Raw genomic sequence first — 17,571 nt, forward strand, 5'->3', positions numbered from 1 at the left:
AAAATTTCCTTCATGTCTGGGCTACCATCACCTCAGACAAATGGGTGACACAAATAATTCGATCAGGCTACTGCCTAGAACTAATGTCTACCCCCCCCCCAAACATTCCACCCAGACAACGCCCAATGTCACAGGAACATCTAGCATTACTAAAGCAGGAGGTAATCTCCCTCCTACAAAAAGGGGCGATAGAACACGTTCCTACCAACCAACGAAATCTGGGGGTTTACTCCCTATATTTTCTTATACCAAAAAGGGACGAGACTCTACGGCCCATCCTAGACCTCCGGCCCCTAAACACATACATACACTCAGACCATTTTCACATGGTAGCATTTCAGCAGGTACTTCCCCTGCTCTCCCAAAATGACTTCCTGACCACTTTAGACCGAAAAGACGCTTATTTCCACATTCCTGTACACCACGCTCACAGGAAGTTCCTCAGATTTGTAGTGGACAGCCAACACTACCAATTCAAAGTACTCCCATTCGGAGTCACAACAGCACCACGAGTATTCACCAAGTGCCTAGCAGTCGTGGCAGCACACCTCAGGAGACAACACATCCATGTCTTCCCATACTTTGGCTAATAAAAGCCAGTTCATACAACCAGTGTGTACAACACACGCATGCCACTATCCAGCTACTTCACCAACTGGGCTTCACGGTAAACCACGCAAAGTCCCATCTGCAACCGTCCCACGTAAAACAATACCTCGGTGCCACCATAGACACCTCAAAAGTGCTAGCCTACCCCAGTCCAGCCAGGATCACAAGCATTCAGGCTCTACGCGCAAACTTTACAGCACAACACTCCCTTCCAGCTCGAGAGTTTATGCAACTAATTGGGATGATGGCCTCTTGCATATTCATAGTGCCTCACGCAAGACTCCAGATGCGTCCTCTCCAAGAGTGCTTAGCGCGCCAATGGAACCAGGCCCAAGATCAATTAACAGATCTGGTGTTGGTAGACGGTCGTACCCATCGCTCTCTGCAGTGGTGGGCCACCAAAAACCTTTCCAAAGGGCGACCGTTCCTGGACCCGGTTCCTCAGATAATACTGACAACGGACGCATCGCTCTCCGGCTGGGGAGCTCACCTATTACATCACACCATGCAGGGCAGATGGACACCTCAACAAAAGTTCCTCCACATCAACCATCTGGAGTTACCAGCTATATTATTAGTCCTGAAATCCTTCCAAACACAGATTTCAGGCAAGGCAGTCCTAGTCCGCACAGACAACATGACAGCCATGTACTACATACAAAAACAAGGCGGCACACACTCTCCACAGCTCTCTCAGCTAGCACAGAACATATGGAGATGGGCCATACCCCAGAAAATCTTTCTCCTGGCCCAACATGTCCCAGGAGTCCAAAACACTATAGCTGATCTACTCAGCAGACAGACACAACAGATCCACGAGTGGGAACTCCATTCACAAGTTCTTCACCCGTACTTTCAACTGTGGGGGCATCCACAGATAGACCTCTTCGCCACCTACCAAAACACCAAATGCCCAAGCTTCGCCGCCAGATATCCACACCCATTGTCCAAAGGCAATGCGATATGGATGAACTGGTCAGGCAGATTTGCGTATGCTTTTCCGCCTCTCCTACTCATTCCATTAGTGGTACGCAAACTACAAAACTCCCTCACTCTCATACTAGTAGCTCCAACTTGGGCCAGACAACCGTGGTACACCACACTGCTGGAATTATCTGTAGTACCGCACCAAAAGTTACACCTCTTTCCACACCTCTTAACCCAGAACCATGGAGAGATCAGACACCCGGACCCAGCTCAGCTCAACCTAGCGATCTGGCTCCTGAAATCCTAGAATTCGGTTACCTCAATCTTCCCCCTGACTGTATGAACGTCATCAAAGAAGCTAGGCGACCCACCACTAGAGCGTGCTACGCCACCAAGTGGAAACGTTTTTTTGTCTACTGTCACAACAATACCATCAATCCCCTAGATCAGTGGTTCCCAAACGTTTGACTCCTGAGGACCCCCATTGAGTCACCACTGGAAACCGGGGACCCCCAAGCAGTTTGTATGATTTAAATTTCAAACATTAAAACAATAATTCGAAAACAGTAAACACGCGTGTGCACACAAAACAAATACTCAAATTACTAAGGATTTTAGTATGTTATATTGAAAGAATTCGCAAAAAACTGGAAGGTTAGTGCTGCATCTCCGTGACTAACTTTTAAATGGTTTGTTTTATTTCGCAGTACAAGGCTTCTGCCAAGGCCAGACTGGAAACCCAAAGCAGCCCTGGCAAATGTTTTCAGACCAGTCCCCATACAGTGCACACCAAGTGCAGTGAGTGAGCCTGACCACTATAAAGGGGGCTTTGGGAGGCTCTCCCCCCCCCCCCCCCCCAAAGAAAATTTAGGAAACAATGGTGCATTCTACAACAAATTTATCATTATATATTGAATTGTATCAGCTTTTAAAGAATAGTAAATGATGACCTTACTATGCACCAGGATACGACAATCTTTGTTGGGGTTCTTCAATGATTCCCTTATTATCACCCTCCAACAGTGCCCCTCATCTCTCCATAGCCCGTCTGTCACATGTATTTCATTTGTTTTACAGCATCTATCATACCATTGTAGGATGTCAGAGAACTTTACATCACACACATATAGGGGCAGATTTACAAGTCCCTTGTGCCACGGGTGTGTCACAAAAAGTGACGCACCGGTGGCGCATTTTAGTGCCCCATATGTCCAAGGACAGGAAAAGCCACCCTGCGTAACTTTTCCTGGTCTTGTAAATATGGCCCATTTGCACACAGCACTTTCCGTGAAATGGGCGTTCCATGGGTGTTGCTGTGGGTGTTCCCACGCAACACCCATGAAACCAGACACATTTACAGATTTACTAGAAATCGTAAATCTGGAAAGGTGTCTGAATGCTACGCCTTCCCTGGCGGAGTAATAGGGAGTCGCCACAAGGAGAAATGTACTTTTCTCCTCGTTTTATTTCCTCTTTCTATGCGTGTTGCGTTCTGCAGCACACTTAGAAAGAGAAAATTACCTCTGGTTATTGTTTATCTACAGGAAGGTGTCCCTTACTGCACATAAACAATCAGGAAAAAAAGACGTTTTGCAAGTTCTATGTGTGCTAATGCAGCACACTTAGAAGTTGAAAAAAGCCATTTCTGATTGTTTAGGGTTCCCTTCCTACACAAACAATCTCCCCATGGTGCAAGGGTGCCTGTGCATGGCAGCAGTTTGTGCCACAGCGCAGGGGGAAGCACAGAGATGCGACATATTGTTGTAAATATGTCGCATCCCTGTGCTTTGAAAGTGTCTCGGTGTGGTGCACCCAAATGGCTTGCAGCGCACATTGAGTCACTTTCCTTGTAAATCTGCCCCATAGAGACAATGATTCATACATGTAAATCAGTGTATAGAAAATGTTACATAAGGCAAATGCGACTACAAGGTGTAGGATTCACGTCATTCATACTGGTAGGCATTTTTAAAGAGTGTTTGGTCTGGAGAAGCACCCACTCAGGATTCAGAACATAACACAGTGGTTAGCATTGACTTTAACAATAAAAATGTATTTCCACCAAAATAAACCTTTTTAGCAGCATCAATAAAAATGAAAGACTTAGAAAAAACATATGTTTCTAACTTGTATTATGCAGTTTGGAGCAGCTCTTTGACAGTTAATAGGTCACTGTGCTAGATTACGGTTGTCACTTATGAACTGCACAGTAACCAGAATAATCTCTGTGACAAAAGCAGTAACCCACTAACCTATGCACATAAAACACTTTTTTTAAATGCATGGTACACGTTCTTTGCAGTAGGCATATTAACCCTCTGTGCTACATTAGATAAGTCAAAGCTGCCACTGGACAAAACTCATCTCTCTGCAGCAGGTACATTAATCACTGACGTTATCTTGACACTTTTATTGTTGCTGGAAAACTGCTAATTCTACAAGGAACTTTGTTGTGCTTTTAAAATTCCTGCCTGAGGACCCCCAGGGAATGTGTCACGGACCCCTGGGGGTCCGCGGACCACAGTTTGGGAAACACTGCCCTAGATGTGTCCATTCAACACATCATAGGCTATTTACTACACCTGCACAGATGCAATCTAGCCTATACGTCTATTAGACTGCACCTCACAGCCATAGCAGCTTATCTGCAAAACAGGCAACATCTATCACTTTTTAGAGTACCTGCCATTAAATCCTTCATGGAAGGCCTTAAAAGAATAATTCCACCCAGACTGCCACCCTCACCTGTGTGGGACCTAAACATCGTTCTCACCAGACTAATAGGGCCTCCCTTCGAACCTCTGCACAAATGTGAACTCCAATTCCTAACATGGAAAACCGCTTTTCTTGTAGCCATCACTTCCTTCAGAAGGGTCAGTGAGATACAAGCACTTACCATTCAAGAACCTTTTCTACAAATGCACCATAACAAGGTTGTTCTCCGTACCAACCCAAAATTCCTCCCTAAAGTAATTTCTCCCTTTCACATATACCATGCGGTAGAACTACCAGTTTACTTCTCGCAACCACAAACCGTTGCAGAAAGAGCTCTTCACACACTAGATGTCAAAAGAGCCTTACTCTACTACATACAGAGAACACAACCTTTCCGTAAGACCGAACAGCTGTTTGTCTCTTTCTCTCCACCACACAAGGGCAACCCCATCTCCAAGTCGGGAATAGCTAGGTGGATTGTCAAATGCATTCAGATTTGCTACCACAAAGCGAAATGAATGCTATCCGTTCCCCCTAAAGCCCACTCTACACGTAAAAAAGGGGCTTCAATGGCATTTTTAGGGAACATCCCATTAGATGATATCTGCAGAGCTGCTACATGGTCAACACCGCACACTTTCACTAAACACTATTGTGTAGATATGCAAACTAAGCAACAAGCTACTGTGGGCCAGGCTGTACTCAAAACATTATTTCAAACCACTGCAACAGATACGGGTGGTCGTCGCTAAGGGTGGGTACTGCTATTTAATCTATGCACAAGTGTGTAATCTGCAGCTCATATGCCTCGAACGGAATATGCTATTTACCAGTATGCATCTGTTCTTGGCATGTAGAGCTGCAGATCTACACACGCCCACCCGCCTCCCGGCTACCTTTATCTGTTCCAGTTTCTCATTTAGGTACAACACACATGGGCATCTTTCCTGTTACTACTACGCTCCATCTTTCCCTGTTGGCGAAAAACAATCTGAGGATGGAGCCGAAGCCCATGCACAATACGATCCAAAGGAGGAGTCACCGAACTTGTGACTTCCAAAGACTTTCCAAGAGGAAAAACAACTGCAAACATCCGGGCCCAACACCAGATGGCGATCTATGCACAAGTGTGTAGATCTGTAGCTCTACATGCCAAGAACAGATGCATACTGGTAATTAGCATTTATATATATATATATATATATATATATATATATATATATATATATATATATATATATATATATATTACCTACTGGCGGTCGCCAGTAGGTAGTTATAGTTAGGACCCTGTTTCCATAGGAAAACCGCAACATTCTATTTTGAATACCTTTGGCGCCGGTTGACGAATCCTCGCGAAATTTTCAAAATAGGTGGGGCGCTGCGCTCCGCTCCTACCCTGAAAGTCTCGGGGGGATTCGTCAAGCGGGGGCTGAGATAAAAGGGGGGTCCCAAAACGCATTTTTCCCATGCATTTTTCCATAGGACCTTTAGACACAGCTACAGCCCGAACGGCTGAACAGAGTTCCTTGAAATTTGGCAGAGAGGTAGTCTACAGGTCAAGGAAGTGCCTTTTGTAGGTTTGGTGTAAATCTGTTCAGTAGATTCTGAGAAAATAGCCTTTAAATCAATATATATATCTGAGCCAGCTTACGGTGCGCTTACGGTGCGCTTACCGTACGCGTACGGTGACGTGCGCGAGCGCGATTCTGATTGGCTGTTAGATCTTAGTAAACATTCGAATCGGTCGAAACCAGGAAGCGGCGGCCGCCATTTTGTCTCTCGCACTCTGAGTGGGGATTAAAAAACAAAGGACAAAAACATGTAAAGGGGCTGTTTAGACAGCTCCTAAGCACCTAGCCATGTTGGGGGAGTCCCCAAAGATCCCCCAAGGCCAAAAACGGAATTTTAATTTTTTCGATAATTTCGCCGATTACGCTTACCGTACGCGTACTGTAAAAAAAAAATTCATAAAAAAATTATCCATACTCTCCCCACCCCATGTGCAAATGGTGCCCGAAGGGCACCATTTGAGCATGGCATATCACACATGTGAAAAATTAAAATATTACCTTTCACAACGAAGCCCATCATATGTCCTCCATGTGCGCACGGTGCGCGAAGCGCATCGTGCCTACATGGCCCATCTAGCGTAACGTGGGCACGCGGTGCGCGTAGCGCACCGCGTGCCCACCGTGCGTGCACGGCACTAACTGCGTAAAGTGGCCGCGCGGTGCGCGAAGCGCACCGTGCGCGCACGGAACGAACTGCGTTAAGTGGGCGCGCACGCCACGAATGGGCGCGCACGCCACGAAGCGCATCGTGCGTACATGGCCCATCTAGCGTAACGTGGGCACGCGGTGCGCGTAGCGCACCGCGTGCCCACCGTGCGTGCACGGCACTAACTGCGTAAAGTGGGCGCACGGTGTGCGTAGCGCACCGCGTGCTCACTGTGCGCGCACGGTGCGCATAGCGCACCGTGCGCGCACGGAACGAACTGCGTTAAGTGGGCGTGCACGCCACGAATGGCGTAAAGTAACTTAGCATTTAAAAAACCATACAAATTCACTGAAAAAACCATAGGTTTCACACACTTTATAGTTAGGAATTAGCATTTAAAAAACCTTGCAAATTCACTGAAAAAACCATAGGTTTCACACATGTTATAGTTAGCGGAAATTTTAAAAACCAATGAAATTCCCCCGTTATAGTTAGTGCAGGCAACTATAACTCACGCGACCGCAATCTTCTGCTGATGACATATGTGTCTTTATGAAAAAAAAATATTTGTAATATATGTATAGCTAAAAATTTATGGAAGAAGACATGGGCAAATAAGTGTCTAAATACAGTATTAGCATCAGCAGAGGATTGCGGTCGCGTGAGTTATAGTTGCCTGCACTAACTATAACGGGGGAATTTCATTGGTTTTTAAAATTTCCGCTAACTATAACATGTGTGAAACCTATGGTTTTTTCAGTGAATATATATATATATATATATATATATATATATATATATATATATATATATATATATATATATATATATATATATATATATATATATATATATATATATATATATAATCTACTGGCGGTCGCCAGTAGATAGTTATAGTTAGGATCGTGTTTCCATAGGAAATACGCAACATTCTATTTGGAATAACTTTGGCGCCGATTGACGAATCCTCGCGAAATTTTCAAAATGGGTGGGGCGCTCCGCTCCTTCCCTGAAAGTCTCGGGGGGATTAGTCAAGGGGGGGTCCCGAAACGCGTTTTCCCCATGCATTTTTCCATAGGACCTTTAGTCCAAGCTACAGCCCGAACGGCTGAACAGAATTACTTGAAATTTGGCAGAGAGGTAGTCCTCAGTTCAGGGATGTGCCTTTTGCAGGTCTGGTGTAAATCCGTTCATTAGTTCCTGAGAAAATTGCAGTTAAAAGCCTATATATATCTATAAGCGCGCACCGTGCGCGTACGGTAAGCATACCGTACGCGCATGGTGACGTGCGCAAGCGCAATTCTGATTGGTTGTTAGATGTCAGTAAACATTGGAATCGGTCGAAATCAGGAAGTGTCGGCCGCCATTTTGTCTCTCGCAGTCTGAGGCAATGAAAAACAAAGGGGGAAAACGTGAGAAGGGGGCAGGATGGACAGGTTCTGACCCCCTAGCCTGTGTCAGGGGGTCACTGAAGGACCCCCAAGGGAAAAAAAAAAATAATAATTTTTGCGAAAAATCACGGGGTGCGTGCACCGTACGCGCACGACACTAACAACGCATAGTGGGCGCTTGGTGCACGAAGTGCACCAAGCGCCCACCGTGCGCGTATGGTGCGCGCACTGTGAAAAACCTGAAAAAATAAAAATATTAATAAATACATAACTTAGCATTTTAAAAAAAGTACAAATTCACTTAAAAAACCATAGGTTTCACACACGTTATAGTTAGGAATTAGCATTTAAAAAACCTTGCAAATTCACTTAAAATACCATAGGTTTCACACATGTTCTAGTTAGCTGGACATTTCACTCGTGAAAAACCATTGAAATTCCCCCGTTATAGTTAGTGCAGGCAACTATAACTCACGCGACCGCAATCCTCTGCTGATGACGTCAGATATTACATCACTGATGACATATGTGTCTTTCTGAAAAATAAATATTTGTAATATATGTATAGCTAAAGATTAATGGAAGAAGACATGGGTAAATAAGTGTCTAAATACAGTGATGTAATATCTGACGTCATCAGCAGAGGATTGCGGTCGCGTGAGTTATAGTTGCCTGCATTAACTATAACGGGGGAATTTCAATGGTTTTTCACGAGTGAAATGTCCAGCTAACTATAACATGTGTGAAACCTATGGTTTTTTTAAGTGAATTATATATATATATATATATAGAAATATATATATATATATATAGAAATATATATATATATATATATAGAAATATATATATATATATATATAGAAATATATATATATATATATATATATATAGAATATATATATATATATATATATATAGAAATATATATATATATATATATAGAAATATATATATATATAGAAATTTTAGTTAGGAAAACTATAGTCAATCTTTTATTTAAAAAAAAAATATATTATACAGAAGTCGCGCACCCTACACGATGGCTGCACGCATTCTGGTAGCCATTTTGAAAAGTCGCGCTGGGGTCGCGACTTCGACGTAATTTTTAAAGTATGAAATATCTTTAAATTAATTATAAATAAAAGTTTTCCTTTAAGTGTTTGTCTAAATTTATTAATAAAAGTATTTTTAAAGTATTATTTTCAATATAATTTCAACAAAAAATCATTCGATTATTATTGGATTCCGAGGTTAGGAGGGATGGCCATTTTGCTTAATCTGTTTTGCTAGATTTTTGGTCTAGTCAGGTGGACACCCTCCTCCGGGTGAGGTACGGCTTGGGGATTCTATTCAAAAGGTGAGTAATCCACAGGCAGAAGTATCCATCAGAAGACCAAGTTACTTACCTTCGGTAACGCTTTTTCTGGTGGATACAGTATCTGCCTGTGGATACCTCACTGTCCCACCTGCCTCCCCGCGTTGTCCACCTGTTTCTACCAAAAAGATGCTAATAATGTTTGGCATGAATGTTTTTAATATGTCTTAATCATGCGTATGTTTTAAAAGTGAGAAATGCTTGATCTGTTGCTATTTCTTTATGCCTTTATTGGTATGCATTTGTGTGTATGTATGTATATATATATATATATATATATATATATATATATATATATATATATATATATATATTTTTATCTATATATATATATATTTTTATCTATATATATTTATCTATATATATATTTATCATGTGATCAAGTCCCCAGGGAGGAACGAAACACGTAATGGCTGCCGTCTTTGTTTGTGAGATGCGTTAAATAAACCGAGCGGAATTTTAAGAATTTTGTGGTCCGTGCTCTTTGTATCCAGTATCCGAGGAAAAGGAGAAGTGGTGGAAGAGTGTCAAAGTGATATATATATAATGTCTCGGTCCGCATGTTTGCCTTGGTGGCACGGAAAAAATGGGTGGAACTGACGACTGACGTCAGCATGCCGACGAGGTCCTCTTATGGCTCCGATGACGTCATACGGTGTCGCGAGCGGAGCCGTGCTATTATGACGTCCTCGTCGATGTGGGAGAGCTAGGAAAGAATTTCCGTGGAATGCTGGTGCAGGGGATATTCACCTAAGTGTTCAGGCTAGTCCTTTGGGAGCAATTGTTTGTTGCCACTCCAGAAACTGAAACCAGTGATCCGAGGGCAGAGGCCCTGCAGATGGCACACAAGATGGGGTGCCCAGTCGTGTACACCGGCGGGGCAGCGAAGTGACAAGCACCACAACCCACAAAAAAGGTAACGAGGGCACTGAATAACCCAGGATCTTCTCTTTGTATCTGGCAGGAACAACGAGGTTAAAATGCCCTAGTTCCAAAATGTAGAATTAGTGCTACAACGGTCTTCAAAAGGACCTGCGATGCCGCTTCTGCCTCCCGTACCCTGTAGGCAGCACATGGGTCACGCGGTACGGTCATACTGCGGTGGGACGCACACTCGTTGACCTCTCATGGCACTGCTCCACACTTCAGGGAGGACGCTTTCCATTAGCTGTGTTTTCTGATGACGTGTCACGCCGGCCCCGTCCAACAACAAAACTCCTTTAGATCCAAACAGACTCTTCCACACTCTCACCGGAAGTGAAACCAGGCCATGTGGACACTTTCACAATACAACAGCCGGGAATGCACTGTTTGGTTAAAAAAAAAAAAACACATTCCTTACTCCTAATTTATCAAATAAACGACTCACTGAAGAACAGGGGCCAGCTTCGATCGGTAAACAGCTGTTACAATTACTTTTTTACTTCGATACCATTACAACGCATGCATTACCACGTATGCGTTGTACATCGCGAAGTCATTACTACGCATTGTTTTAGAACGCATGGTCATTTACCATGGATGCCTTTACAACGAATTTCTTTGTAAAGGTATGTATGGTAAATGACCATGCGTTCTAAAAAACATGTAGACGATCCACGTTGTTGTAAGGAAACAGAGGCTGTTCTGTTTCCTCACAACGACGTGCACCGCCCCTCAGAGACGACGTTAAGCAGGAACCACGAGGAGAGAGGAACCACGAGGAGTGAGAGGTAAGGGGGATTGGGCATGGGGTGGGGGTTTCTTTTCTAGGGTTTAGGGTAGTGCAGTGGTGTTTGTGTAGTTTAGGGGGTTGTGCTGGGGGTAGTGTTTTAGGGTTTATGGTAGTGCAGTGGTGTTTGGGTAGTGTGGGAGGTAGTGCTGGGGTAGTGTTTTAGGGTTTAGGATTGTGCAGTGGTGTTTGGGTAGTGTAGGGGTTCATGCTGGGGGTAGTGTTTTAGGGTTTAGGGTAGTGCAGTGGTGTTTGTGTAGTGTAGGGGGTCATGCTGGGGTAGTGTTTTAGGGTAGTGCAGTGGTGTTTGTGTAGTGTAGGGTGTCGTGCTGGGGGTAGTGTTTTAGAGTTTAGGTTAGTGCAATGGTGTTTGGGTAGATCGACAACAATAGATCTCGCCAAGCGTTCCGCGCATGCGCTGCGTCGCTAGGCGAGACCTAAAAGCATTGCACCAAGATGGCTGCCAACACTTGCTGGATTGAAGTGTTGTCAGCCAATTAGAGCCAAGCTTGTGCTTGTTTAGTTAGGTCCCTCACAGATATATAAACACATTTTCCTTTAATATCTCAAAAACCACTGAACTGATTTACACAATTTAAAAAAAAAGGTCTCTTTCTGAACCAAGGTCTTCCTTTTTGCCAAATTTGGTGTAATTCTGTTCAGCAGTTTCAGCTGTAACCGTGTCTAAAGTTTCCTATGGGAAATTGATTTTCAGACCTCTATTTTTTGAATTTCTCAGAAACTACTGAATGGATTTACTCCTTTAAAAAAAAAAGTCTTTTTCTGAAACAAGGGCTACCTTTTTGCCAAATTTGGTGTAATATTATTCAGCAATTCAAGCTGTAGCCGTGTCTAAAGTTTCCTTTGGGAATTAACATGGAGAAAACACGTTTTGGGACCCCCTTTTTTCTCGGCCCCCGCTTGGCGAATCACCCCGAAACTTTCAGGATAGGAGCTGACCGGAGCGCCCCACAAGTTTTGAAAATTTTGCGAAGATTCCTCATCCAGCGTGTGTGTGTACACACACACACGCACACACACACACAAGTGTACACACACACACAAACACACGCACCTCCCCCTAACCCCCTCTCCCATAAAAGGTATATGTGGTAATAATGCATGCATGCTTTTGTTGAATTGGCATGCATGGTTCAGATCATGTTGTAACTGTCGTTTCCCTTTCAGATTAACTGTACCATTTTTAAGTAGTGTTTTAATGTGGACAGTTTTAGCAGTCTGATTCATATATTGTAGGTGGTGACCATGAACCTCGACAGATTTTTAGCTCTGATCACGTGAGAGACCCTTTGCTTAATCCCAATGTTGTGAAAAATAAGGACAGACAACAAGCAATCCTGAAAGGGTTGTCAGAGCTGAGACAGGTATGGTGATGTTCTTTTTACATGTTCAAATGTTTTTTGTCTTTTGCTGCCCGGGCCGCTAGTAACGAAAATAGCAATGCAAGTAGCCCCCCACCCCCAGTTCTTCCTCCAGAGTCCTAAGAACTTCCTGATTTGCAAGATGACGCAACTGGACTAAGCATGTACAGTAAGATTGTGTTGAGGTCTGAATATGTGCATTACAGACGTTTCCACTGGCTTCCACTCCTTATTTTGGTATGCTTAATGTGATCAGATGTCATGTAACAGCTTGTGGTTCTTCCTCAGCAATTTTCTTCCGCACTGCTTTTGAACAGGTGCCCTGGCAACCACCTTTAAGTGTTGGCATCTGTGCCAAAATAGCCATCTCTATTGCTAAAGAATGAGTTGTGCCTGCAGTACCAGAATACCAAGCACATCTGGCCAATGCTATCTTTTAGAGGGTGCTTTTGAATCTATTTCCATGAGGGCATTCCGTGTTTGGAATTAGTGGTTCCTGTAACATCTGGAAGTTTGCAGCTAGTAAGCAGATGGAGCCACAGTGGCCTCTGATATGTCAATGATCCCTGTACTGCGGTGCCACCACTACATATATCAGTCTTGGTAATGAAGTGTAATTTAGCTTCATAATACTGGAACGGCTTGTTTTAAGTTTGCTGTAAGGACTAAATGTGCTTGTGTTGAAGTGTGCTCATGGTTTAGCCTGGCCTGGTCCTCCTTCCACCCTAGTGAATGCTGAATCCTTTCGTTCTGGGGCTTTCTTCTATTTATGTATCCCAAAATTAATTCATATGATATGTACATGTTTATACATAATCTTTTACATCAGGGCAACATTTCTGTTCGACTATGGAAGAAGCAATTGTCTGCTAATCACTGCTATGGTCCTCCTAGTTAGAAGGTTCCTTAAGCTGCTTAAACAAATAAATCCATTAAGAAGCTTTTGGACATATTTTCATTGCAGACAAGAATCTCTGAAAGCTCATACCACAGGCTGACATGCAAGACTGTTTTGCAGGGGTCTAAGTTTGTCACAATAGGAGTAATACTGCTGTGAGTACAAGTAGTGATGGGATTATTGGTCAGGTTGGTTCAGTGTAACTGCACCAAGTGTTTTCTGACTCTGAGCGGTGCTTACAGTTTATTACACTGGGGGAAAAAAATCAAAAAAGCAGTCCGATTACCTACCTGACCAGGTGCAGGCAGCTACACTGAGAAGGCGAGCAACAGCAGTGTGTAATACATTTTGAGAGAGAGACACTACATGTGACAGGCAGTAAAGAAGGGTGGGTGTTGGTACAAGCAAGTAGTAGCTAGCCTTGCAGCAGGGAATTGGCAATATCACCATGCTGCTGTTGTGCTGCTTGAGCTGGTGTGAGAAAGGAAAGCTGTGTGACAGACAGGATGTGGCAGTGCTGTGACAAGTACCTACACAGCTAAAGATTGTATGCTCAGAGCATCACAAATGGAATGGGGAGTGTGAGGAAATTGGGTGTATTACATGATGTTGCTGTGCGTCCTTACTGTGTAATACCCTTACCAATCCCCAGCAGCCTAGCCAAATATGATTCGACCCTTTCAATGAGTAAGTTCGGTTCGATATCTTTGGAAGGATCACTATTAGCAATCCGTATTCTTAAGTCTGACTCTCCCTCATTTCCATGCCCCCCCAGGCCTTTTGGCATTAGGGGCATGTGCATTAATCCACTGGCCAACAATCTCCTGAATGCCACGCTGCCATCAGCTATAGTACCCTGTACCTGGAAGCATTCTGAAATCTTGCCTCTGCTGAAGAAACCCCAGGCAGGCTCTGTTGATCCATCCAACTACAGGCATATTTCTCTGCTTCCTGACCTCTTCAAAGTTCTGGAGAAGCCCTTCAACCATCAGTGGTCCCATTACGTGAAAAATTATCTTTTGTATCCAAGCCAATCTGGTTTCTGCCCCAGTTGCAGTACAGAGACTGCGCTAGTGGATGTGGTTGATTTCATCAGGTGTATCTTAGATGTTGGGGGCAGGGTTGTGATGATTATGCTTTATCTGTCAACAGCTTTTGACACGGTACCCCACTCTAATCTCCTGGCTCGTCTCAATTCCATTGGAATCGGGGACCATGCGTGGGATTGGATGGCTTTGTTCCTGGAGGGAAGAGGTCAAGAGGTCTGGTGTCCACCGTTTTTGTCTGAATCCTGTAATCTCCAAGTGGGAGTGCCACAGGTTTCAGCTGTGAGCCCTATGTTATTCCATATATATCTCACTTCTCTTGCATTCTTGGTAGAGACTTTGGGAGTAAAAATAATCTCTTATGCGGATAACACCCAGTAACTGTTTTCCTGGGGTAGGGATAAAGTGTTCCCTGGAGAAAAAGATCTGAACCTCTGTCAGCAGTGTTTCAGTGGCTGACTCAGCACCAGCTTAAATGTAATGCTGGAAAGAAGGAGCTACTTTTGTTGGTGTGTAAGAACTGATGAGCCCTGGCAGTCCTTTTGGCCAGTGAATGCTCGTCCTCCACTAAGCCGCACTAGCTCAGTCAAAAATATAGGCATTAAGTTTGATGGTGAGCTCTCTTTTTTGTCTCCGGTTAATGCAGTAGGTTCCTCTATTTTCTGTCTTTTTCTGCTCGGAAACTGGTAGTACAGGCCTTAATAACATCTAGGCTTGACTACGGTAATGCACTATTTGTGACTGTATGTTAACTTGAGTAGTAAGTTACAGGTGGTCCAAAATGCAGCAGTCCGTTCTCTTCTCGGCCTGCCACCCAGAACTCGAGTGTCCCCTTATCTTAGGGAGCTGCATTGATTTCCCATTAGGCAGAGATCCTTTTTAGGACCTTACTTTTGGTTCACAGGGCTCTTCTTCATCAGTCTGGTATTAGGTACCTTAGAATCAAAGAACAAGGACCCCCTGCTGAAAATGAAGATTCCTAGGGCAGGGAAATAACACAATTTCAAAAAGAACCCCTAGGCAACTATAGGTCTATGACAATAGACAGACCTAGTGAACTCCGAACATGATATTAGAGACTCGGTGTACACAGTGTGTATTTAAAAATTCATTTATTTAATACAAAGTTTAAAATCATTGTAGTCCGTGTATCATTATTTTCCTAGTCACATAAATATAACAATATCACAACATGACTTACAGACTACAAGGTGCAATGAACAAACATAAAAATATTAACAAAAAACATAGAAGCAAATATTCATTTAAAAAAAAAAAATTATAGAGTTTTATATAGCGTGAACTAGACCAGGGACATCGGGTATCAGAGTGCTTTACATAGCACCAGTTTCGTTACAGAAGGATTCACGGTATATTTAAAGACGCCGCAGTAACACGGTCAAACGATGGAGCTACTTTTTGAGCAACTATATCTGCGATGTTGTATATGGTAGATTGGGTTATAATGCATCCAGGTACATCAAATGTAGCACATAAATGAGCGGCTCCAAGAACGAAAGTCCAAGATGCAACTGATGGTTCTTCACACGTACTGTGTAGAGAAGGATGGCTGTAATGATGAACCTTTCGATAAGGGTTGAGTGTGGACTGGCAATCGTCCAAGGAACCGACTTCGCAGGTATAGTTGACGAGAAGTATCTCCATCTTTTGACCGTGTTGCAGCGGCGTCTTTAAACCTGGGCTCAAGCATCTTGCTCCTTTTGCCCATGAACGTTTACACCCTTTGCAACATTTGGCTTTGTATGATCTCCTTTATCGTTGTGTCCTGTTTTGGTTATCTTTTGGAATCATTGTGGCTTTCCTGATGAAGGTGTAGTGCACTCCGAAACACGCGTAGAAGATCCATCATGTAGCCGCCTGATGTACATGTCTAAAAATGTTCTTATTGTGATGTAAAAGTGTTTTTTGATTGAAGCAAATATTCATGATATATTTATGTCTTTTGTTATTATTTTTATGCTTGTTCATTGCACCTTGTATTCTGTAAGTCATGTTGAAATGTTGTTATATGTATGTGACTAGGAAAATGATACTCACTAGAAGGATTTTAAACTTTGTATTAAATAAATTAATTTTTAAATACACACTGTGTACACTGGGTCACTAATACCATGTTCGGAGTTCACTAGGTCTGTATATTGTCAAAGACCTATAATTGCCAAGGGGTTCTTGTTTCAATTGTACTGGGTACCTTGGAGCAAGGATTTGCTTTTATGCTCCTTCCAGACATTTGCATCCAGCCAACCTCTTTCTGTTCAAAATCCCAAAGATTTGACAGTCCATAACAGGGGCAGGTCCTTTTAATTTTTGGGACCTTCATTATGGATCAAACTCCCTTTGGAGCTACAGTGCAGTTCAGCTACTCCCAGTTTTAGAAGAAACTGAAAACATGGCTTTTTAAGCAGGATGTGTTATTTGCGCTGTCACTTCTCACTGGAGGTGCAGAGTGCCAGGACACTCCTTGGAGTGCTTTACAAATGCCCTTTACATTACATTACCCTTAGGTTTTGTTGTCAAATCTTCAGCTCAACCCTGGGTAGCTGTGGCTCTACAAGACGCCAAAGAAATTCAAAACCAATTTATAGAAATAGACTGTATTTTTATGTATTGTTATTGCCAAATTGGACACTTAGGAACTTATTCAAAAAAACGTTTGGACTAAGTGTGATATGGTCACTTGGAGTCGCTTTAAGTTCACATCTCCAACGGAGAGCCACTCAGGGGTCCAGCAAGGTCCTCAAACAGATATCTCCGCAGATGAAGCAGTCTTCAGTCCGTTCCAGGTACATTTATCTTTTGCTGGGCTTTTTTTTTATAGAAGAGGCCGGGGGGAATGGATGAGGAATGCTGCAGATTCTCACAGGAGGCAGTGGATGTGATGTGGTCTATGGGGACCTTCCTGCGACTTCTCTGTCCACAAAAGGGGTGAAGCGCAGCGCTCCTCGAAGTCCACTCAGTGCTGGCAGAAGTCTACTGGTTGCTCAATATCGCGGTCACAGGCAAATCCTTCTTAAGTCTATAACTCATCCCTGGAGGTTCCAGCTGCTCTCAGATGACAGTCCAAGGTTCAGAGATCTCGGGTGCAACATTGTGTGTTGGGTCCTGTTCCGTGGTACAGCACAACAGTGGCTGGCGGCGGGTTGGAGACTCTGGGCTTTTAACTTGCTCCAGCAGGCTTCTTTCTTGTTGTATCCCTGTGCTGTGAACAGGAGGCCAGCTTATTGACCCTTGGAGTCTCTTTCCTTTGGCTTGGCTGTGAAAACGACCTCTCCT

At 43.4% G+C, this 17,571-nt stretch overlaps 1 protein-coding gene across 1 annotated transcript in view; it reads left to right on the plus strand.

The window, feature by feature from the left end:
- Nucleotides 1–17,571, plus strand: part of CCDC66 (coiled-coil domain containing 66) — a 356,874-nt gene that overhangs the window by 317,314 nt on the left and 21,989 nt on the right. The window contains exon 18 of the mRNA XM_085624655.1: nucleotides 12,209–12,336. Coding sequence (XP_085480781.1) covers nucleotides 12,209–12,336 — 128 coding nt within the window. The remainder of the gene's footprint in view (nucleotides 1–12,208; nucleotides 12,337–17,571) is intronic.

This window comes from Triturus cristatus, chromosome 9 (genome assembly GCF_964204655.1).
Source record: "Triturus cristatus chromosome 9, aTriCri1.1, whole genome shotgun sequence".
Taxonomy (NCBI): domain Eukaryota; kingdom Metazoa; phylum Chordata; class Amphibia; order Caudata; family Salamandridae; genus Triturus; species Triturus cristatus.